The sequence below is a fragment of the Neovison vison genome, chromosome 6 (genome assembly GCF_020171115.1).
Source record: "Neovison vison isolate M4711 chromosome 6, ASM_NN_V1, whole genome shotgun sequence".
In the NCBI taxonomy this organism is placed as follows: domain Eukaryota; kingdom Metazoa; phylum Chordata; class Mammalia; order Carnivora; family Mustelidae; genus Neogale; species Neogale vison.
This window is the reverse complement of record NC_058096.1, coordinates 141,559,435-141,584,208: the sequence shown is the minus strand read 5'-3', so window position 1 is coordinate 141,584,208 and position 24,774 is coordinate 141,559,435. Positions and strand designations below refer to the sequence as shown.

Sequence of the window (24,774 nt, the reverse complement as noted above, 5' to 3'; positions counted from 1 at the left end):
CAGTCATCGTTGACTGTGAAGGACTTTGTGAATGCATATTGATGACTGATAATTTTCAAACTCTAGCAAGCATCAGAATCACAAGGATAATTTAAAAATACAGATTACCAGGGGTGCCTGGGTGGCTCAGTGGGTTAAAGTCTCTGCCTTTGGCTCAGGTCATGATCCCAGGGTCCTGGGATCCAGCCCCTCGTCGGGCTCTCTGCTCAGAGGGGACCCTGCTTCCTCCTCTCTCTCTGCCTGTCTCTCTGCCTACTTGTGATCTCTGTCTGTCAAATAAATAAATAAATAAATAAATCTTTTAAAAATAAATAAATAAATAAAAATACAGATTACCAGTCACCAAACCTAGAGTTTCTGGTCCCAGTATGTCTGGGGTAAGACCCAAGAATCTATATTTCTAACAAATTCCTGAGTGATGTTAATGCTGCTGGTGTAGGAACCATACTTGGAAAACTAATGTGAACAGTCCTTTCAAATGTATGTACCTGTAAGACATACTCATAATGACAATGCCACTGATTTTTGAAGATTTCTCATCTACAAGGGCAATCACTTTCAGTATTTTCTCCTTTCGGATGGGTTCTAACGTTCGTCTCAGCGAGGAGCAATGACATAGGAATTAAGGGGTATCCTGAAGGATTTACAATTTGTTTTAACTATTGTCTCATTCTTTTCCTCTCTGCGGTTGACCCAAGTCCCTGGGGAAAACCAGGTGTGATCTAGCCTCTGATCACATAGCCATCCTAAAATGGAGTAGATTTTTTTCTCTTCTTTATGGACAGAAATATATGTTTGTTAGAAGACTCCAGTGACATTTCCTGCATGGATATTCTATTGTTCTCTTAATATGAAAGAAGATTGTGGGCTATTAGTAAGCAAAATAAGATGACTTTGAAATCAATGGACCAGGGAGACTTTGTGTTGAATCTGAGCTCTGTGTTAGTTTAATACAGGCAACACAAATCTTTCTAGATATTTTTTACGGAAAAAGATATAACATGGGGAGCAAGATGCTTGCTAAATCATTCGAAAGAGTTGGAGTATCAGGCATCAGAAAGCCTGATCTAGAAATCCGAAAGCTGTTTCCCAGCACTGTGTCTCAACACCCATGAATCTGGTGATCAGACACTGAAATAGCAAATCTGGACACCTCAACTCCCTTTAGATACAGATCTCCATTACTTTGCTCTTCAAGGAGACAAATGACCTTCACTTCATTTCCGCCTTCCAAAGCTAGGACACCTGCCTCTAATTGATTGAATACAATTTACAGCCAGAATCCAAGCTGTAATTTTTAGATTTCCAGCCTTTGCAGTATAGGAAGATACTCTAAGATTAAGGACAAATGCAGAAAAAGCTGAGAAATGTGCTGATATATTTTCATGATGATTATCTTCTACCATATGAGAAAGTCTTGATTTATTCTGGTAATGTCCTGTTCTTCCTTCTCCTCCTCCTCTTGCACACACACACACACACACACGTATACACACATACATGTATGTGAGCACAGCTAGGCATGTATCCACCTTCCTCATTTCTGTAAACAGGCTTCACTATCCTTTAATTCATAAATCCTTGCACTAATTTTTATTCTTTTAATCACAATGTTTTCAAACTGGAAGAAACCCAGATCATCTAGCCCTGCCTCCTTCTTTCCAGATGAACAAGATAAGGCCAAAAGGCATATGACTAGTAAGTGGCTGAGCAAGAAGCCATAACCAATTCTACCAATTCATAACCAATTCATAACCAATTCTACCATCCTGGACTTATTTTCCTTCCACAAAATATTCCATTTTGCCACTGAACTGTGCTGATTGTTCTTTTCAGGTCCCTTATTTCCATCTCCTCATCTCTACCTCTCCTGTGACCATCTTAGCTCAGGTCTTTAATATCTCAAACATAGATTTAAAAAGAGACACTGAGACAGAATTCCTGCATTTCTCCACTCCAACTTACCCTATATTCTGCCACTATCTTCATTCTCTGAAAAATCCTTCACTCTGGCATCCCTTACCTTTTTTTTTTTTTTTTTAAAGATTTTTATCTATTTAGGGGACGCCTGGTGGTTAAGTCAGTTAAGTGTCTGCCTTTGGCTCAGATCATGATCCCAGAGTCCTGAGATTGAGTCCCACATCAGGCTCCCTGCTCATCAGGGAGCCTGCTTCTCCCTCTGCCTGCCACCCCCCCCCCCCGTTTATGCTCTCTCTCTTTCTCTCTGACAAGTAAATAAATAAAATCTTTTAAAAAAAAAAAGACTTTATTTATTTAGGGGCACCTGGGTGGCTCAGTCAGTTAAATGTCTGCCTTCTATTTAGGTCATGATCCCAGGATCCTGGGATTGAGCCCTATATAGGGCTACTCTGCTCCTTCCCCCTATTCATGCTATTCATAGTCTCTCTCTCAAATAAAGAAATACAATTTCTTTTTTAATTTAAATTAGAGCAAGATGGCAGAGGTGTAGGAGACCTAAATCTCATGGGATCCTGGGAGTTCAGTTAGATAGTTATCAAAACATTCTGAACACCTACAAACTCAATAGGAGATCAAAAAGAAGAGCAGCAATTCTAGGAACAGAAAAGCGACCACTTTCTGGAAGGTAGAATGTGCAGAGAAGTGAATCTGTGGCAGTATATGGGAAGAGAGATCGCGATGGGGAGGGGTCGGCTCCCCGCAAGTGGTAGAGCAGCAGAGCACAAAACAGGAACTTTCAGAAGTCGGCCGCACTGAGGAACGTTGCTCCAGAGGCTAAGCAGGGGGCGGAGCCCTCGCAGGGACAGTGTGGTCTCCCGACCCGATGGTGTCTTGAGAGTGGCAGAGCTCCCAGGTATTGGAGAGGGGAAGCAGGCTGCCAAGAGGGAGCCGAGGAGGGGCTCTCAGCTCGGGGTTACCTTAAGCCATGATCCAAAGCACAGTTAAGCCAGTGCTTTTAAGCAGGGACACCGCAAGTGGCAGATCCAGGGAGACTCACCTTCCTCTTCCAGAAGGATCAGCGCAGAAGCGTGCGTGGCAGGAATCTGCTGTTTGAAGACTCCAAACAGGGCCATGTGCCAGAGATAGAAAGGTTTGGTCACAGGCTGGCTGAGCATGCAGTGCGGCCAGAGACCGGGGAGACGGGAGTGACTGACTGCTTTTCTGAGGCACACTGAGGCTTTGGGCTCAGAGCTCTCAGCAACTGGGGGTGGGAGATTGGGAGGCTGCCATTTTCATTCCCATTCCTAAGCTATATGGAAAGGGTTTGGGGAATAAAAGCTCCTGAGAGCAAAACAGAGCAGATTATTTAGCCTGGCCCCTGGCAAGGGTGGTGCAATTTTTCCGGCAAAGACATTTGAGAATCACTGCAACAGGCTCCTCCCCCAGAAGATCAGCAGGAACATCTAGCCAAGACCAAGTTTATCAACAAATGAGAACTGGGGAACTCCAGAGGTAGGGGAATGCAACAGGTAGAATTCATGGCTTTTCCCCCACAATTCTTTAGTCTTTCAAAGTTAAATTTTTTTAATTTTATTTTTTCTTATTCTATTTTTTTTTTAAGATTTTATTTATTTGACAGAGAGAGAGATCATAAGTAAGCAGAGACGCAGGCAGGGAGTGGGGGAGCAGGCTCCCTGCTGAGCAGAGAGCCTGATGTGGGGCTCAATCCCAGGACCTTGAGATCACAACCTGGGCCAAAGGCAGAGGCTCAACCCACTGAGCCGCCCAGGCACCCCTCTTATTCTATTTTTTAAAATTTTCTCTTTCCTATTTTAACCTTTTTAAACTATTTTATCTTATCAATAATTTTTTAAAATTTTTATTTTTAAATTTTCATTGTTATAGTCATATTCTATCCATTCATTGTATTTAACCTTCAAATCAGGAAATGACAGATGCTAGTGAGGATGTGGAGAAAGGGGACCCTTCCTACACTGTTAGTGGGAATGCAAGCTGGTGCAACCACTCTGGAAAACAGCATGGAGGTTTCTCAAAAAGTTGAAAATAGAGCTACCCTACGACCCAGCAATACCCTAAAGATACAAATGTAGTGATCTGAAGGGACACGTGCACCCAAATGTTTATAGCAGCAATGTCCACAATAGCCAAACTACAGAAAGAACCTAGATGTCCATCAACAGATGAATGGATAAAGAAGAGGTGGTGTATATATATGATGGAATACTATGCAGCCATAAAAAAACCCCAAATCTTACCATTTGGATGGAACTAGAAGGTATTATGCTGAGCGAAATAAGTCCATCAGAGAAAGACAATTACCATATGATCTCCCTGATATGAGAAATTTGAGAGGCAGGGTGGGGGATTGTGGGGGAAGGGAGGGAAAAACATGAAACAAGATGGGACGGGGGAGGAAGACAAATTATAAAAGACTCTTAATCTCAGGAAACAAACAGGGTTGCTGGGGGGTGGGAAGGAGGGATAGGGTGGCTGGGTTATGGACATTGAGGGGGTATGCACTATTCTGAGCGCTGTGAATTGTGTAAGACTGATGATTCACAGACCTGCACCCCTAAAGCAAATTATACGTTATATGTTAATTTAAAAAAATACTTGTAAATACAATTTGCATAGCTGAAGTAAATGGCTAAGAAATTCAAAATATATTTATCCTCCTTGGTAACAAAATTCTTGCAAAGTGCTTAAAAAATTTTAAATTAAAATTTTAAAATTTTTAAAACTTAAAACAAATTAAAGATTTTATTTATTTGAGAGAGAACAGAGATAGTGAGAGAGAGCACAGGTGGGGAGTAGAGGGAAAAGCAGGCTTCCCCAGCAGGGAACCTGACATGGGGCTTGATCCCAGGACCCTGGAATCATGGCCTGAGCCTAAGGAAGATGCTTGACCAACTGAACCACCCAGGCACCTCTGGCAGCCCTTACTTTGATTGCTAGAATAGCTAATATTGCTGAGAGGATGAAGTTCAAATTCCTTAGCTTGGCCCACCAGCAGCCAAACCCTCTTATCTTATCCAATTTCACTCCTGTATGAGAGGATTGGAACCACAGCCACTTAATGAAAGGCCTGTATTTTAAAGTGCCAGGAGGAACCAAGAACAAGAAGTGGTTGAGTATTAGGCCAAAGACATAATTAGGGGTCAGATTTTATTTTCTTTTGCTCAAGTCAAAAAGACCTGTCAATCAATATATATGAGAACTTGGAATAAGGTACAATTTAAGGCCTAAGCAGAGGAATAAGACTGAATATTAACTCAGCAATGATGGAGTACAAAAACACAGGGCTTTGAACCAAAAGACCCAATTTTTATGTAAAATTCTAACATTACTGAAAACACTTTGAAGCCCATTACTTAACCTCTTTGAGATAACTTCCTTATTTCTATAATGGAGACAATTATTGATACCTGGTAGGAGCGTTTTTAAAGGTAAATGAAATAACATGTATGAAATAATTCAGGAGAGTACCTAGCATGTATTATACATTCATTCTTTTTATTATCTTTTCACTCCTTTATTCATTTATTCTACAAATATTTATCCAGAAGCTATAATGTGCAAGTACTATTCAAAGAGCTTTCCAAATACTGTGCAAGAATACAGTGAGGAACAATATATATTAAATCCTTGGCCTTGTGGAGCTTCCAAACTAGTGGAAGAGACAGACAATAAATAAATGGGCCTAAATAGAATTACAAACAGGGATTTGTGCCATGAAATTAAAGAATAAAGGAGTATAAGAATGACCAGCATATGGGACCAAATTTAAATTGGGAGTGATTAAGAAAGGCTTCTCTCGGGAAATGCCATTAAAACTGAGGCATAAAGGAGAAGAAGTTAAGTAAGTGAAGGATATGATCAATAAATGCCAGTTATTTTCTCTGCCTGCATTGGGACAAAGAGATGATTCCCTTTAATTCTCTTCACGTGGCAATATGGAGGTCAAAACCAACCATGCTGGCTATAAGAGCTGAAAGTGGTTGCCTTGAAGGCGAAGTGAAGAATGCAGAAGGGTCAGGGATGTCTGGAGCTGGTTCATGCTGGCCCACGAAAGCTGATGATACACATCAGTTCCCAACTCTGTGTCCAGTTATGTCACATGGGTCACTTGAAATTGGCTATGGATGGTATATTTACAATGTGGAAATTGGCATACATTATAAATGAAGGGCTTTCTTCCTCTAGACAGGTGGTTATTAAACATTAACCACCATGCCACTGGGCAAGGGACTGTTGTACTATTTGGTATTTTGAACTATGTTCTTTGATAAAGATAAAAATTAAATTTAAGAGAAAATGAAAATTTAAACACTGGATGAAAACACGAGATCATTCTAATTATGAGTATTGTATATTAGCCAAAGGCCAGTCATGAAAGCAAAACCCATGCTAGGTATTTCAAACAGAGGTATTTAATATAAAGATTTGACACACAGGCACTGAAAGGTTGGAAGTGGGATGCTGAGGTAACCTATAGAAAATACCAGGAATGCTACCACCTCCAGAACTAAGAAAGCAAAAAGGATGAGATGGTGTTTCTAGAACCTAAAAGTTCTGTGAGGTTATTAGGATAGGAAAAGGCACCCTCATGGAGCTGATTTTTGCTCAAATCTCTGAGAAGGGGGCATAACCATGTGGGTGCTAGAAAGCAAAGGGAGACCAGGGCTGGACGATAATAGAAGTGGGATTCTGAGGATAGAATGGCAGGTGATAGGACACATGCTTGATTGGGTAGGGATGAGGGAGGGTTGGTAGGGCTGCTCTTCCAAAAGCATGCCTGCTGCATAGGCCACTGAGGGGCAGCTGCAGGCTGATTTTGGAAGTACCAAAGGAAGCTGGACGCTATGGCTATACCTGTCCTCTCTTTCTGGAGGCTTGCAAACCTGAACTGAAAACCAGGAGAGGACCCATTATCCTCTCCTCCTGCCTTCCAACCTCCAGCCAACACCTCCTATCAGTAGAAAGTATCTGGAAGATGTCATTTTGGAGTCCTAGTCCCAACATCACAGAGCAAATTATAAGTGGGGCTGAGAAAAATAGGCAAACAACTAACAAGGTAGTTGTGTATAATTTCACAATTCACAGTTGAAACTCTATGGGACCATAAGGACTGGTTCCCAGGCAAAAGTGGTTAAGGTACGTTTTTGCTATCAGAAGAATCAGAAGAGTTTCATAACTTTCTTGGGAGATAGATTGGGAGATAATTCTCCATGGGTCTCTTGCAAATCTACATGTTTTAGGAGCAGGAGCACTGACAAATTTTTTACCCACTATCTTTTTCAAGACCACATATATAACAGATAGTTTGGAAGGTAGAGATAGTGTCTCTCCCTGGAAGAGAGGAAAGTTGCTTGCTGTCCAGTAGAACAGAGATACTATTTCCCCCGACTCATTCCCACCATCCCCCCAAAGCAAATGATGGAACAGTTGTTTTGCATGAGTCATGAAGGAAAAGATCATGAAAGGCTGGGGTTTTCTAAGCTAGGGTTTCTCAGCTGTGACACAAAGTTACTGCATAGGCATCTACCAGATGTGTTTTACATCACTTTTGTGGAACTTGGGGAGCAAGAGGACCTTATGGGAATATGAAGTTCATGCTGCTTATTGTGCTAGAAGTAATAAGAGTTCTTTGTCTCTGTCGCTGGAGTCCCATGTCTTCTGCCAACATCCATGTGGCAGGCTAACCTATTTGCTCATGACCAGGGTAAAATCTCGGATGCTCTATGGTTCTTGGGAGAATCTTTCACCCAATTCGACAGACATTCACTATGCAGATACAGCTTACCCAGCTTTCAAGGACAGGTCCAGTGTACACAAAGGAGCACTCTCTGCCCTCACACAAGCCACAATGGAGAGAGAAAGGAGTGTGCTCTTCCACCCCCTCGTCAGCTCCCCCATTGCCACTATCCCACAAAACCTTAGCAGAGTGGAGAACACTGATACAAGTCAGTTACCATGAGGCCATCTGCTGTCAGTCTTCTGAAATATTAAGCATCTTCATCTGCCATTGTTTCCTTTCTTACAGTTGTTTTATTTGGGTTTATTCTTTGCTGAACTTTTGGCAGGATGTTGGAAGGGGTAAGCTGTCAGAGGTCTTCGATCTGCCATACATAAACAGATGTCCCTAAACTTTCATTTTGTATCTGAAGTGCCATGTGTGGTTTTTGTTTCTGCACATATCAGTGAACTGTAATCTGCCCTGTAAAAGGATAGATGCTTTATATCATTTTAGGGATGAAACGGTATTATGCTTTTACCAAAAAAAAAAAAAAAAAATCCTTCTTCAGGAACTTTATTCCCTTTAGGTGCAAAAAAAAAAAAATGCTAATCCTTCTTCAGGAACTTTATTCCCTTTAGGTGCAAAAAAAAAAAAATGCTTTGACTTGTTAGTCATCATTAACATGGACATGCAAATAAGCTTCAGGTCTTTTGGATAGGAAGAAAAACCAGACAGAGGTCTCCATTTATGATCCCCAGTGATGATTTGTGGTGGATTCCCTCCTAAAGGAAAAGGCTGAAACTGGGATCTGGCAAATCTGACCCACTTCACAATCTTACTTGGAGCTGGCTGATTTTTTCCCCCCAGAGCTGAGGTGTGATCTCTACAAGTCTCTAACTTTCCAGGAAATAAATAATATCGAACACAATAATCTTACTGAAGCTTCATAACCCTGTACCATCCCTTGCAATGAAGAGAGAAAGCACAGCTTCTGCATCTTCTGCCCGTTAAACGAGATTAGTTTACCTTTCCACCAGCTTAAACAAAATAGCAACTCAATGGTCCTCCTAGGACTAACCAAATAAGAAAATAGTGCTCAAATCAATGTTACTGCTAGGCTTAATAGTTTTTTGATTTTTGGTCTAAATTTTATTGCTGTCAGTTGAGTATCTCTTTTTAAGCAATTCTATTTGCCTCTCAATTATGTGCATATGTTTCATGTAATATATCTCCTTGTGGTAGGCGAGTAAGGGGACACCGAGAATGTCATTGGTTGTTTAGTTTTTCTTGCTATTACAATCAATGGTTTCTTTATGATCATTTTGTTAAACAAGACATTTATTAGGTTTTGTATTTGGGGCTCAGTGAATTCAGCAATGCTGGCCACTAATCTGCATGTTCAGTATTTTCCTCCCATCTGATGAGAAAGTTGGTAACAGTGTCTTTTCATCAAGGTGCTTTTAAGGTAATTTTTATGTTTTTGTTTAACATGGCTCAAAGAGCAACCCAAAAAAATCAAGATACAGATGCTGATTAAAACACATGGCTGTCTGCTTGCCTGCATATTGGCCCAGTGCCTGGAAGGATGGCGCACCAGCAGGTGGGAAGGATTGTGGCTGATACACCTGACATGAGAATGGACTATAATGAAACCCAGGCTGCACTCCAGTGAAAATCAGGGTCTTCGTGTCTTTGACTAAATCACTCCAGATCAAGCCTCTATTATGACAGTACTAACTAGTGGTTTCAAAATTAAAATCAGGAAGGACTTCAGCATCATTATCATGTTTCCACTTACTGCAGAAAGTTTAGACTTGGGGGATAAAATTGTGAAGACAAAGGAGGAAAGGAAAACCACTGTGGCAGATTAAGAGCAAAAATGGCTCCAACTCTTTACCATTGTCCCTCACCATATCCTTCTGCAGTGTCCCTGGACTCTGGAGTGGTCAGGGTACTTGCTGGGGCCAACGGGATATTACTAAATATGTGTAAGCAGCAGCTTGAAAAGACACTTACTTGTCTCAACCTGCACGCCTGCACTTCTGTCACCACTTTTGAGAAAATGAGTGAACTAGCCTGCTGGTGGATGAGAGGCAAATGCCCAGTCACCTCTGTCACCTGGCAAGAGTAAGCCTACCATCTGACACATCATCAGATGATCCAGACTGATGAGCCAGATAAATGCCAGTTCGTTTTGGCCACCAAGATTTGAGGTGGTACTCTAAGCATTATCATGGTGATTAAGAACTACTACCACAATTCAATTCAGCAAATAAATATTCATTGAGTTGCCAATAGGCTCTTTGACGATATAAGGATGAGTAAGGCAGAGTCGCTGACCTCAAAGTGCCTATACACGGGTAAGAGACAGGCTTGCAAACAAATACCTTAATGTAGGGTAGTGTTAAATTCAAGTGCAGATACCTTGCTAAGAAGGCATTATTCAGTTTCAATGATTAGATAGAATGCTTAAAATGTGGGAACTTATTGTATTACAAGTGGGTACACACACACATACCACCTGCATAGTAGGGGACATACAATCAAGAAAACCTGCTCAAACTACAATAGCAAAGTGGGGTGTTTACTGGTCTGATGTCTAAGGTTCATAAGCTTCACACATCTGTTCTTTTGGAGCTGGGGAGAGGTTTCTCTGCCATCTTAAGCCCCAATCAGAAGGTCAATTATCCTATCAATGGGAAGGAAATAAAATACTACCTGCTTCATCAAGGTTTGTGCAAAACTGTAAATAACTAAGGGAAAGAACACAGGGCGGTCTAGCTGGAGAATAGGGAAGGATCCAGTTAGAAAGATGAGTTGAAGCATCCTTGTCTAGTATCTTCTAACTCAAAGTGCCATTCATTGACCAGCAGTATAAGCTTTACCTGTGAACTCATTAGAAATCCAGATGTCAAACCCCATCCTAGACATACTGAATCAGAATCTTTATTATAACAAGGATCCCAGGTAATTTTGATGCATGTTAAAATTTGAGATTAAAGTTTGAGAACTGGTCTAGTCCACATTGCCAGAAATGATTGCCAAGTGGCTTAGGCAAGGACAGAGGTATAGGAGCAAATGAAAGCCTCAGTCTTTTACAGGATACATTTGAATAAATAATATGGAGATAATAAATATCATTTTAAAAATAAAAGAAATGTAATAGAAATATTAAGTTGTTATAGCATCAAACAGTAATCAAAGAGACCATTTCAAACGATGCTTTTCAACCTGAGGGATGATATGTAACAGAGGACAGTGAAATCCATTTAAGTCCATTTCTCAACCCTGGCTACACATCAGATGATTCCCCCATGACTAGAGTTTGCTTCTTTGAAATCCCAATGCCATGTCCTTCCCCAGATCAATTAAATCACAGTCTTCAGTTGGTGGCAACTGAAGGGAGCAGGGACAAAAGATGGACTCAGGCATAAGTATTTTTAAAGCTCCCTAAGTGATCTTAATGTACAGCCAAATTTGAGAACCACTTTGAGAACGACGGATTCAGGTCACAAGTAGCAATACTTTTCATAGCCAATGTAGAATATCAATGAGTGGAGTGAAATGGAATAGAATAGAAAAGAAAAGAAAATATCAATGTCTCACATGCAGTCAGGGTATTATTGCAGGACATTTTGTTCCACATATACATGTATATATAAGTGTACGTGCAACGGATTGCATTATAAAATACATTTCTGATTTTGGTTCACTGCCAAGAATTTTTTAAACTACTGTTTTGAAATGAACATTGATCAAGCACATAAGCAAAGATGGAGAAATATTCACAAATGAAGGTCTTAATAAAAAAAGAAAAGTTACATCTCCGCAGAAATTCAACAAGGCAAGAATAGTTTAGAACACAAAAATTACAACAGACCTTGAATAGACAGAAAACAAGAGGAATCTGGAATGTACTGGGCTAACTTAGACCACTCTTGTCTGTTCTATGTACTCACGCTTAAGCTAAAGACGGTGGCAACGATACATCATGAACTTTCAATAATGAAGGGTCAATCACTCTCAGTTTGTTATATTCATAAAATCCTAACGTAGAGAAAGTGTTTAGTTTTCGTTCAAGAGATAGCCAGAGTATGTGGGTAGTGAAAGGACTAAATCATGTAGGGCATACTCCTTATAACAGTGGTTCTCAACTTTGGAGCCCCCTTGAAAATCTGCTAAGAGCAAAGGGGCTTCTCTTATAAAACTGATATATTCAGTTACACAAAATTTTGCATGGAAATAAAGACCCACCCTCAACCCATTCATGGACCACTTTACAGTGGTGGTGTCCAGAGTAAGATCCCCTCTAAGGATGTAGCTTTAAGAATGCTTATTTCCATGTGAGTGTGCTACAAATTATTCAAATATCCATTAATCGATGACAAGTTGATATGGAGAGTTTTCATCTCACAGAATTAATAAAGCAGGGAACAGATTTAGTAAATGAAGACTTGCAGTAATCAAAGGTGAGGTCCCAGGTGTCCAGTTCTAAGGTTCTGCTAGTGGTGCAATACACCTTGCCTGTGCTAGATAGAGCTTTCTCTACTTCCTTTGTGTCCTTTAGCTCTCTCTTTCTGTTTTAATCTTGTGTGTGTGTGTGTGTGTGTGTGTGTGTGTGTGCGGTAAAATAAACTTAACAAAAAATTTGCCAAATTTTTGGCAAAAGAAAAAATTTCTTTTTTAATTGTAATTTTTTTTAGTAGTGTTAGGTACATTCTCATTGTCATGCAGCCAATCTTCAGAACTCTTTCACTTTGCAAAAGTAAAACTCCATACCCATTAAATAAGAACTCCTCATTGTCTCCTCTCCCGTGCCTCCGCCTCCAACAATCAGCATTTCCACTTTCTGTCTCTATAAATTTAACTACCCTAGGCACTTCATGTAAGTGGAATCTTACAGTTTTAGGCTTTTTGCGACTGGCTTACTTCACTTAGCAAAATACTCTCAAGGTTCATCCATGTTGTAGCATGTGTCAGAATTTCCCTCCTCTTTAAGGCTGGATAATATTCCATTGTATGTATATACTACAACTTATTTATCTATTCTGTAGATGAACACTTGGGTTGCCTCCACCTTTTGGCTATTATGAATAATGAGGTAGTTTTAATCTTTTACAAACCGGCTGCAAAGAAATTCACCCATGAGACCAGCCAGAAGGATACCTAATTTAGGAGTCTGGAGTATCCTAAAATGAAATAAAGCAATTTCTATAAACTGTCATCAAGGAGGAAAGTGTAAGCCTCAGATTTTAACCTGTCACACAATAACTTGAAGATGGAATGCTCTTTTCTTACAGAGAAAAGCTAATCTTAAAATGTTTCTTTTTTCTTTTCTTTTCTTTTTTTAAAGGTTTTTATTTATTTATTTGTCAGAGAGAGAGAGAGAGCACACAAGCAGGGGGAGCAGCAGGCAGAGGGAGAAGCAGGCCGAGGGAGAAGGATCTGCTCTCCAGAGAGATCAAGGAGCCCAATGAGGGACTTGATCCCTGGACCCTGGACCTGAGCCAAAGGCAGATGCTAAACCCACTGAGCCACCCCGGTGACCCTCTTTTTTCTGACTAGAAAAATAATACCTTTTTTTAAAGTGGGCTCCATGCCCAGCACATGATCCAGAGTCAGACATTCAACTGACTGAATCACCCAGGTGCCCCGAAATAATACTTGATTATAAAAATAATATATATTCACTGTAGAAAATTTGTAAGCTATAAAAAAAAAGAAGAAAGAAGAATGTCAAAATTGTCTCTGAACTGTCAATTAAGAGATTATCACTGTAAAGATTTTGGTGGATTTCTCCTAGTTTGTCTGCTATCTTATATGAGTGCTATGCAGAATATACATAGCTATAAATGATTTTTTAAAACCAATTGGGATCATACTGCATATAATTTTGTAATTTTGTAATAATCCCTTTTCCATTTACAATACTGCATTGTTGGTATTGTTGTGGTATTATTGGTGTTTTTTGCAAGTTCTTAAAATTCTTTGTAATGTCTATTTAATACTCAATTTTATGGAATTATTGTTATAACTATTTAATCATTTTAAGTTATTTCCAATTTGCCTATTATAATCTCCTGGTAAACATCTTTCTATAAAATCATTATCTGCATATTCTTTTGGATAGGTAACTGGAAGTAGAATTATTGAGTCCAAGGGTGAGAATTTGTATAAATCTTTTGTGTATACCCTAAATTATGGGAGACTTGCAATCAATTTGGCAATAAATATTAAGAAATTTATGTAAATTTACACTTTCGGATCCAACAATTCTACAGTATCATCTTTTATTAGTTTATTTTTGAGACCAAAGAACAATTGTTATTTTTTTCTTTAATTTGCATTTTTTGTAAACTCTATGGCCCTTTGTATTTTTTCTTATAAGTCAAAATTATGGACACAGTAAAGAGAGTAATAGTTATAAAGGGAACAATTTTATTCTTGGTATATTATAAGTTTCTATCAGGAATGAATATTCACTTTATTAAATAACTTTTTCAACATCTACAGAGATAAAGTTTTTTTGTTTGTCCTAATGGTATGATATGTATATATGATTTCCTAATATTAAAGCATCTTTATATTAGAAGTCTAAATACAACTAAAAATGGCAGATTATGATTTTAATATTACTGATTAATTCCATTTATGAACATCTGTCAGTTGTGGGTTTCTATCCTATTACATAAAATTGTGTACTACATTTTTTAGGTTTGGTATCAAAGTTTCATTAGTTTCATAAAATTGCTTGAATAATTTTTAATAAAATTTCCATATCTTTTGCTTATATCCACTTTCTATGAAAGCTAATATATCTTTGCATTTTGCCTCCTTTTTCAAAGAAGTTGCTGATGAATCTATCAATGTTTCTATTCCTTTCTTTTATATTAATCTCTGCTTTTAACTTTATCAATTCCATACCTCTATCTTTCCTCAGTTTTTCTGGTTGAGTTGTTTTCCATTTTGTTTTGGGGATTTCTAACATATTACACAAAATTATAACATATTACACAAAAATGCACAAATATATTTGATCAAATGGCAATCATCAGAGTCATTTAATTCCACCTGACTCTTAAAAAAAGGAAGAAATAATTAAATGCAACATTATTCCATGGAGAGTGGAAAAGGCACAACTTCTGTTTTTGGAGCACAGAGTCTAACATATATATGGCAAATCAGCTTTAGTAATTAAGTTTTTCAAACTTGATATATACTATCCAAACTATTTTAGAACTCTTTTGGTTGCAAGTGGCAGATTCCACTTGAACATTCTCAGAATAAAGGAAGACTCATTGGCTAGATTGGATGAAGTTCCTGTTATTTGCAGCCAAAAGAGTCCTAAATCCATAATAATGCATTCTAGGAGGATTTCTCCTGTTTGTCCTACACATTACTGGCTTGTTACTTTGCAGTGTCAGTTTTGTCCTTGATTCACTTCTGTGTAGATTTTAATTCTGCTTTTGTACTTGGGATTTTCTTACATTCTTATTTCTCATTTCAATCCTTTTCCTTTCACAGACCTCTTTTATGTCAATCTTGTCATCTCTGTTCTCTTCACAGGAAGCCATGTTCTTGGGCATCTTTTTTATTATTTCAAGCATATGTTTAGTTAAATTTTAATGTATTTCTTAGACATTTTATTTTTTCAGAACCACGATATTCCTTTGAATATTAAAAGGTGAGGTTTCTGTTCCCAGATGCTACAGCATTTTCTCAAGAGCCCCTAACTTGTATTTTTTCCTTTCTCTTCATGTTGGCATTTGGAATGCACTATTGTTGGAGCCTGGTGTTTTCCAATAGACTGAGTGAATGTCCTTGACTAGTCTCAGACCTAAACCTGAACGTCAGATTAATCTGCCAAGCCCCTAAGGTAGTACATTTTAACCAGGGATGGCACCACCACAAGAGGAGAATTTTGAAATATGGGGTAGGCATCTTGGTTTGTGGTCAGCAGACAGGCAGAATCATACTCTTGCCAAAGATATCCAGGCTCTAATCTTTGGAATGTTGTGAATGTTACCTTAAATGGCAAAAGGAACAGATGTGACTAAAGTTATGGATGTTGAGATGCAGAGATGAGCTGGGTAGGTATTATCCAGGTAGGCCCATCTAATCATGAATCTTTATAGCAGAGAACTTTTCCACCTTTCCAGACTGTGGTCAGAGAGAAGTAATGGTAGAAAGGTCAGAGGGGTGTTACCTAGGAAGGATCCAACTGACTTTGAAGATGGATCAAGAGGACCACTAGCCAAGGAATGTGGGTGACCTCTAGAAACTGGGAGCAGCCTCAGCTGACAATGAACAAAAAAAATGAAGGCCTCTGTTCCACAACCTCAAGGAACTGAGGTCTGTCAACAACCCAAATAAACAGGAAACAGACTCTCCCTTAGAGATTTTAGAAAGACATGTAGCCTGCTGAGATCTTGATTTAGGTTGATGGAATCTGTGTCAAAATTCTTTTTTTTTTTTTTTTTAAGATTTTATTTTATTTATTTGAGAGAGAGAGAGACAGTGAGAGAGAGCATGAGCGAGGAGAAGGTCAGAGGGAGAAGCAGACTCCCCATGGAGCTGGGAGCCTGATGTGGGACTCGATCCCGGGACTCCAGGATCACGCCCTGAGCCGGAGGCAGTCGTTTAACCAACTGCGCCACCCAGGCGTCCCATGTGTCAAAATTCTGACAAGAAAACGAGAAGATGGTAATTTGTGTTGCTTAAGAGACTAAGTCCATTGTGGCAGCCATAGAAGTGAGACAGATAGTCTTAATGACAGGCAGATTCTATTTTCCAAAGATGACACTGTATCTCTCTTGACATTTTTCCCACTGAAAAGTGGGTCATACCCTTGACCTCAAATCTGGGTGGGTTAGACTCACTATTAGTCAAGAGTTCAGCAGAAATGGTGCTGTGTGCCTTTCAAGGTAAGGCCAACAAACACCATGCCACTTTTCCTTTTCCCCAAAGCACTCATCATACTCAGAGCCCTGAATTGCCATGTGTAAGTCTAGTTATCTCCAGGTCACCATAGGCAGCGATGAAGACTAACCACAAGAGGCCTTGTGTAGATGCTCTGATGAGCAGCTCCAGGCTTCCAGTCCTCCCAGCATATATGCCAGATACATGACTGATGGAGATCCAGCTCCCAACCATTCATTTGTCCCCTAGTCTTGGAGTCTTTACCCCTGAGGCCCAGGTGGGGTGAAGCCTAGAAAAGTCATCCTGATTGTGTCCTGTCCAATTCCTGACCCATAGAATCTGTGAACATAACAAAAACAATTAATTGCTCTATGCCACCACATTTGGGGTAGTTTGTTGCACAATATTAATAACTGGAAAACAGGGGTCATGACTTAAATCAGTGCCCAAGGCCAGGGGAGTTGTCTGTCCCACACAAAAAAAGAATCATTTCTCCAAAATTAATAGTGTTGCTCTAATACATTAATATATGTCTACCATCTGATGTTGGATTTTTCTCTTGCTTTCAACATTGGCTGGTCTGACAAAGCAGTTTGAAATTCTTATTTGAAGAGTGTAACATATGAGCAAGGTCTACTCACCCATCAGGCAGCCTTCTTCATGTTCTTCTGTCTCTACCCCATTTATAGCACTTTTCACTGGGTTAACTAAAAATCCCAATATTTAACCTGTTGCCTTGCCCCTTTTTCTGCCGTGTTGTTTCTGGGAGTTGTTTATGAATGCCTAGAGAGTTAGGGGCTACTGAGATGAGGTGGGGGAAGAAATGGTAGATGACAGAACTCTAGTTCTCACTGGCTCAGTTGGTATTTATGGTCAGCAAAATATGTCCATGTCAGAGTCAAATGCAGATGGGGATAGGGAGGTTACATTTCCCCTCTTGGTTTTTTTTTTTTTTTTTTTAAAGATTTTATTTATTTATCAGAGAGAGAGCGAGCACAGGCAGACAGAATGGCAGGCAGAGGCAGAGGGAGAAGCAGGCTCCCTGACGAGCAAGGAGCCCGATGTGGGACTCGATCCCAGGACGCTGGGATCATGACCTGAGCCAAAGGCAGCTGCTTAACCAACTGAGCCACCCAGGGTGTCAGGATGGCAGAGTGGTCTAAGGCGCCAGACTCAAGCTCCGCTTCCTCCCCTCTTGGTTTTTAAAATTCATTTGTTATAGTCTGTGTCAGAGGGAAGAACTCAAGGGAAGTGGTTTAAGAATCTGTCTTTGGTCCATCATCATCAATAAAACAGTTTGGAAATTCCACCTGGACTTTAGCAACTGTCCCTACCTCATTTTAAATCCACAGTGCCATTGCCTGCCTTTTCTCTTCTCTGTATCGTTGTGGGCATTTTAACAGGAAAATGTAAGGCAGCCTGTGAGACATCTCTAGAAAGTCTCTTTGTGAGCCCAAATTGTAGACATGTTCTTAAAGGCTTTTGCCCTAGGAATATACCTCTCAATATTTTAACTAAGATATAGAAGTTAAATCAGAGAATAGTCTGATATATGGAATTTAGCTCTTCTCCAGCTTTTCAGGAATACATCTGTTCATGTCTTAAGGCATACATAAATGAATTGATAATTGGATATCAGGAGTTGGCTGCATATGTGACACTTATTATGACACTACAGAATTTGGAAGGAATAGCATTATATTGGAAGGAATAGCATTATGTTCTTTAAGTATTTTTGATAGAATAGTGTTTCAACTTCTGGTGTGTATGTAATTTAAATTGAATTTGATATCTAATTAATTAATTAAAGGTAGTATAACATCTAATGTCCTTCAGATAAGCCAAACTAAATGGCAAGCTGCAGATGATTCCATATTAATCCATTTTAACTGTATAAGTAAATGATAGTCGAGAATGGTTGATCTTTGGAGGGTCTGCAAGTTAAAAAGTAAACAGAAACATAATATGTCAGTTTGCCAGGTTCCTGAGGCCGACTCATTTGTGAGGAAATAGATCCCGACAAAGAACCATCAGTTAAAGAAAACTACTGAAATTTGAAACAAAAACACAGGAATAAAATATTGGCACTATCCATAATACATCTAAGAAAATGTGTTTCTTTTTGTTTGGATTACAACATTGCAGCCTTTTTGAATGAAAATTACTTTATTCAACCACCTATTAAACATTCAGTTGTATTATGCTTTACATTACTTGAGGCTTCATCCATAAGATAAAATTCCCAAAGTAATTTTTCTAACTGAACCCATAACTCTTTCATCACCCTCATCCCTGAATATGCATGATTTCCCATTACTGTTTATAGTTAGGACTTCTGTCTTTACAGTATATGGGCACAAAAAGCTATGTTATATTTGCCATGGAACTATAATTTTTAAGGTCCTTGTGCTTGTAAAATCTTTACCTTTATTATATTACCATAATGTAGATTTTGTATTTTATAGAGGATTACATATCAAGGGAGGATGGTGTTGTACCAATGCATAGCCAGAATTGTTAGTTACGTGATGGTGTGTCTTGTTCTTTTGAAACATCAGTTAGGGAGCGCATTACAGTGTCACAAGAAACTTGACCAGCTTTGAAGGTTGCTACCTTATGCTTGCCTTTGCTCATTACTCTCCATTTTTTAGTCTATCTTTATATTAGAATTACTCACCATGTTCTGTCATGGGACTTTGTATTGCCTCCTACTAAAGTAAGCACTTGAGTAAGCACATCATATTGACATTGAACTTAGTCGTATGACTTGCTTTAACTAATAGAACGAGAGCAGAAGTAATATAATAGTGTGTCACTTTTGAGCAAAAGTCTTAAGAATTCTTTAACGTTTCCACTTGCTTCACTTTTACTTCTGTCACCTGCCATGAGCAGAACATGAACATCCCCTATGTAGCTTTGGTCCCAGAATGAAGAAGACATGTGGAATAGACCTGAACCCAGCCCAAAGCCTGGAGTCCAGCCTAGCCCAATTTGGCACAGCCAACCCCAAATGAGATTATGTGAGCCACAGCCAACCTGCAATCCCTGAGCGAGAAAAATAAATGCTTCTGTAAGTCACTGAGATATTGGAGTTGTTTGTTATGTACCATTATTGTAACAATAGCTAATTAATACTTCTCCCATTATTGATGGTTCTTGTGCATTTGCTGCCCTGTATGCAGGCTTAGTCCTTTTGGCTGGCGATTCAAATGGTTGGAATATCTGGAGCATGCCAAGGACCATATGAGATATTTCTGCTCTGAATTCCCAAGCTAGCAGAGAGATGTTGCATACCTTCAATTTTCATATTTCAGTCACCAGTTTAAAGGACCTCTAGATGGGCATTCATTCATCCTTACAAAATGGTCTGGTGATTTTGGGGTTCAACTCATCCATTTGAATTGTAGGGATCTCTGTGTAAGACTGTATGCCCTCTTACATTCATGTGTTTGGAGCATTAATGTATTTGGGCAAATCCCTGGACATTCTCATAAGTTAGCATGTGAACCCAAGAAGTTTCTTCATTTGAGTGGGCTAAGTACTTACATCTTATTTGTGTGTTGAATAGACTCTAGAATAGTCCCCAGTGATACTGAAGCGGAGAATCTAGGTAAACCATGTACCAATTTAGGACCTGCAGAAACTGTGAGATTATAAATGTATGTTGTTCCAAACAGCTACATTTGTGGTAGTTTGTTACACTGCAATAGAGAAATAAAATACTGTTCAATCGTGTAGCAAGTTGATGATTTCCATAATGTGATACATATTTACTTTTATTCATATCAAACATTTATTGAATACCTACCAGATGCTAAGCCCTTCTTAAAATACCACAGATATGGAGATGATACTGTTTACCCCTGAGGAACTCACAGTCCAGGAAGCGTCAGACATTCACGCAGCTGGTCATAATGCAATGGGACAAACATTATAACAAGGATATGAACTAAATGGTATAAGCCATGTTGCTTGTTTACACTTTTCTTGGCACAACATTGTAAGCCTGCACCTGGAAAAAATGTGAGGGTCTCATATGGAATACAGACACTATAAAATCACTGTTGAAAGGTGTTTACTAAGGAACCATCTGTACACACCTGACCAAGAAGAAGTAATCCAATGGAAATAAATGCTCTCACAGAGAACAAAAGCTTCAAAGAAATGGCTTCACATAATTGTGATCATGACTCCTTTGTCCTTCTACAGAACTGTTGAAAATCAACACTGATTATCTCCCTCTTACAAGTTCTTTCTCTTTATAGGATAATGTTTTGAGATATAGTGCTTCAGAATAATAAAGCTAAGACATTACTTTTACTGCATTGCCATTTAGGCATATTTGTGCGTATATCATAGAAGTTTGGGCAGTACAACAAAAATAGCCTGTTTTTTTGATGTCCAAAGTAAAGGCCAGAATTTGCCAATTTTTGCATGCAAACCATGAATCCCAATCATTATTGCTGTATCTAGAACAATTTGCTCTTTCTTCAGACTGCAGATGTACTTTTCTGATAAAGACTTTTCTGAGACTCCAAGATATAAAATAATATAAAACAATACATACTTTTTAATTGAATGGTTACCAGATGCTTAAATACCTTACTTAATAGTGGGTTATCTCAATTAATGTTCACACCAGCCTGATGAAGTAAAGGTTATTATTTTCCCCATCCATCTCACAGATGAAACTGAACCACAGAGTTTAGATAAATTGCTTGAGATTATACCTTTAATTAGTAATAGGACTTGGGATTTGAAGTTGTTCTAGTCCTGGTTCTGTGCACTTAACCTCTATCCTGTTTTCTAATGACTCTGACAGTTCCAAGATCTTTACTGGTAACTTTGAGCATGATGTGCTGGTGAAACGAAATAGCTTAATGATGCAAATATGGGCCTTGAAGTGTCAAAGCATATGATATTCTTCTTATATCCATAAATATTGACATTGAGTCTTCTAAGAGTAAGTGAATTTATCTGTTCTAAAAAACTGATCTAGACATTCTTTGGTGAGATTCTTCATATATCAACTTAGAATATAATACCTTATATATTATATCAGGGAGGGTAAAGGGTATGTGGCTCAAAAAAGAGATAAGAAACCTCAGTGGTTTAAATCAAGTAGAAATTTATTTCTCTATACTTTAAAGGTGTAGTGGGGCAGTTCGGTTTTGGGAGACAGCTTTCCACGAAGCAATTTAGGGGCCTGGTTTCCTTCCATCTTGTTGCTCTGCCAGCTACTATACTCTGCCATGACTGTGTTCCAGGTGGCAGGAATAAAAAAGAGGCAGTAAAGAGCAAGCAATTTCCTTTTAAGCAAGTAATGTGGAAAAGGTACACATTGCAACTTCTTACACTTCATAGATGAAAACAAAGTCACATGGCCATACCCAGTCACAGGCAGAATGGGAAATGTAGTCTCCAGACAGAGGGCTCTGTGCCCAGTTAAAAGTCAATTCCAATGGAAAAAAAAAAAAGAGAGAGAGAGAGAGAGAAATAAATTTGGAGGGGAAAAGGAGCCAGCTATTACACACAGGTAGGCAGATATTACATATAAATCAATTACTGGTTTTAACATTTTTTTCTTTTTTTGAGGGGAGTAGGCTCTCTGTAGAATAATGTCATTTTTGTTATTTCATGACTGGGATGAGAGTTAAAATGACTTTAAAGCCTAATATCACTAATCAGCTGGTTGAGCACTTACTGATACCTACTCTTTAATTACATGGTTAGTAAATGGATAATTATTCTATATTAGGTAAGAGCATTTTGAAATTATGTAACTAAGAGAAGGAATGTAGTGAACATGCGTTGTTTTGTCTGCCAAAATTTGTCCCCATCTGAAAAATAGCCATGAACTTTCTTTAGAAAATTATCCCCCTCCTTGTAGTTGTCAGCTGGGGAGGAGTGAACCTTATAAATGCTTTCTGAGCAAAACTACCTTAAGTAGTTTTTCTCTGTATTCAACTGTTCAGGCTCTTTTTTTAAAAAATGGTTTTATTTATTTATTTGAGATAGAGCGATATAGAGGGAGCATGAGCAGAGGGAAAGGTAGGAGGAGAAGTACGGGAGGGGGAAAGAGGAGTGAGGGGGAGAAACAGACTTCCCGCTGAGCAGGGAGCCCAACCTAGGGCTCTACCCCAGGACCCCAGAATCAGGACCTGAGGAGTCGAAGGCAGATGTTTAACCATCTGAGCCATCCAGGCACACCTACGACTACTCAGACTCTTTATTACCATGGTGTAGATTCGGTCCCATGACCCCAGCGCTGGGGTCCCGGTAACATGATCTCTTTCTTGTGTCTCTTCAGCTGGGGATAATATAGTTCCCTTCAGCTGTTGCTAATCTCAGGGCAACCTCCCCATTGCTTGTTTGGTCCTCACCTGCATAACTCATTCCCTGTATTAGATTCCCTCTGTTATAAATAAGTAAAATGGTTTCTAGCCTCCTGGTCAGACATTGACTGATGAAATGGCCTACTTCATGGGGCTGTTCCAGTTCTAGCACACTCCTCTAGCCATGTTCCTTTAATCTCAATTCTCAATTCTCCCAGAAAGAAGAAACCTTTGTTTCAGGTTCTTGATTGAGGATGGAGTTGGGGAAAGGGAGAGGTGATTGAGCCTTGTGGGAGATATTATAATGCAGTAGAACAAACAGTTCCCAAACTGTCTGTTACAGAAACACAGGATGGGGAGGGGAGGGGCCAAGTGGCCCTTGTTATCTCATAAAACTTTTAGTAACTTTCATTATTAGCCTCGCAATCTTTATTATAATCTTAATTATCTTTATAATCAAAATAACTCAAAGTATCTTATTTTCTTAGGAGTGAAAGGTTTTAGCTTATTGTTATCCCTAGCTGAGGTTAGCTGCACTTAATGGATGAGACGAAAAGATTTTCAAAACCTCAAACACAAAATAATTAAAGAATTTAGATTTTTTGAAATGAATCATAATTGTACCCTGTAGCTCTAGTCTGAGGATGGGCCAGAGGAAGTCCCAGAATGGGGGTAGGTTTCAATTTTTGTCCTCACAGATGCAGACACCATGATGGGATTGGATGCACATAAGTGTTACCAAGAAAGTATTAGTGAAGGATAAAGGGAAGGAAGTAGAAGCTGGACTAGGGAGAGACCAGACAACAATGCAGTTCTGATAACTGTAAAAGCTAAGGGGAAAGGAAGTAAGATTGACTAAGAAGATCTTAAGACTTCGAGGAGTTATAAGAAAGTGTTGACCAGGCCAGTGGGGAATCTTTAAGCCAAAGCAGCCCATTAGAGGAATCCTGCATCCCTCAACAATGGGACTGCACTAATGCCCCTGCTGTGCTCAGTCACTGACTAGGAGGAGCCCAGGGGAAATATGATCTCAGCATAAACACAGTTGTTGGTCTGGCAAGACAACAGCTGAGGGTAAAAGTCAGAGCAGGAAATCTGAGCAGATATTTCCTTGGATGCTCTACCACCGCGTACTCTCTAAGGGAGGAGATGATTCCAAATGCCAGCTCCACACACAGCCCATGTTTACCATACCTTCTCACCACCACATTGCAGAATGTACATAATGTTATTATGTTATTCTAGGTCCCTATGGCAATTTCAGGATCTGAATGTGGCCTATTTACCTAGATGTGTTGAGTGGAGTTGAGGGAAAGGGGTATGTGGGTGTTGCCCTGGCCAAAAGGGTCCTGGCTGAGTGTCCCCAGAGGCAGAGGTCTAGGAGAGGACTTCTACCTTTCCAGGAGAACATCTGCATTTGTCTGTGTGTGTGTGTGTACTTCACACTCTGTCATGCCCAGATACAGAGAATGCACATAGATGCCAAGGAAGAGAACCAAGTTGTAGCAAATTTAAGTGTCTTAATTGCTATTTTTCTAAGAATGCTGATGTTAATTCAAATTTAATGTTTCTACCTTAAAATATGAATTGTATTATAAGTAGCATAACTCAAAATGAATTTTCATACAATGTTTATGTTTTATGGAGTTATTAATCATCAGCTTTATTATTTTAGTTTCTTTTTCCTAGATTAGATTATAGGCCAGTCTCAGCCCTGTCAGGGTACTCTGTAGCATTTGGGGACTAACAGACCCCTCAGGTTTTCTTTTGTAGATTAACGATGTGAGAAGTTAGAGAGAAGCTGAATCCCTAGAGCAACTGTTGTGGCCTAAAGGATGGGGC

General features: G+C 39.2%; 1 protein-coding gene across 1 annotated transcript in view; it reads right to left on the bottom strand.

Annotated features, from left to right (window-relative positions):
• Nucleotides 1-15,252, bottom strand: part of LOC122910148 (glyceraldehyde-3-phosphate dehydrogenase-like) — a 60,697-nt gene extending 45,445 nt beyond the window's left edge. Inside the window, exon 1 of the mRNA XM_044254839.1 lies at nucleotides 15,166-15,252. Coding sequence (XP_044110774.1) covers nucleotides 15,166-15,252 — 87 coding nt within the window. The remainder of the gene's footprint in view (nucleotides 1-15,165) is intronic.
• Nucleotides 15,253-24,774: the final 9,522 nt, after the last annotated feature.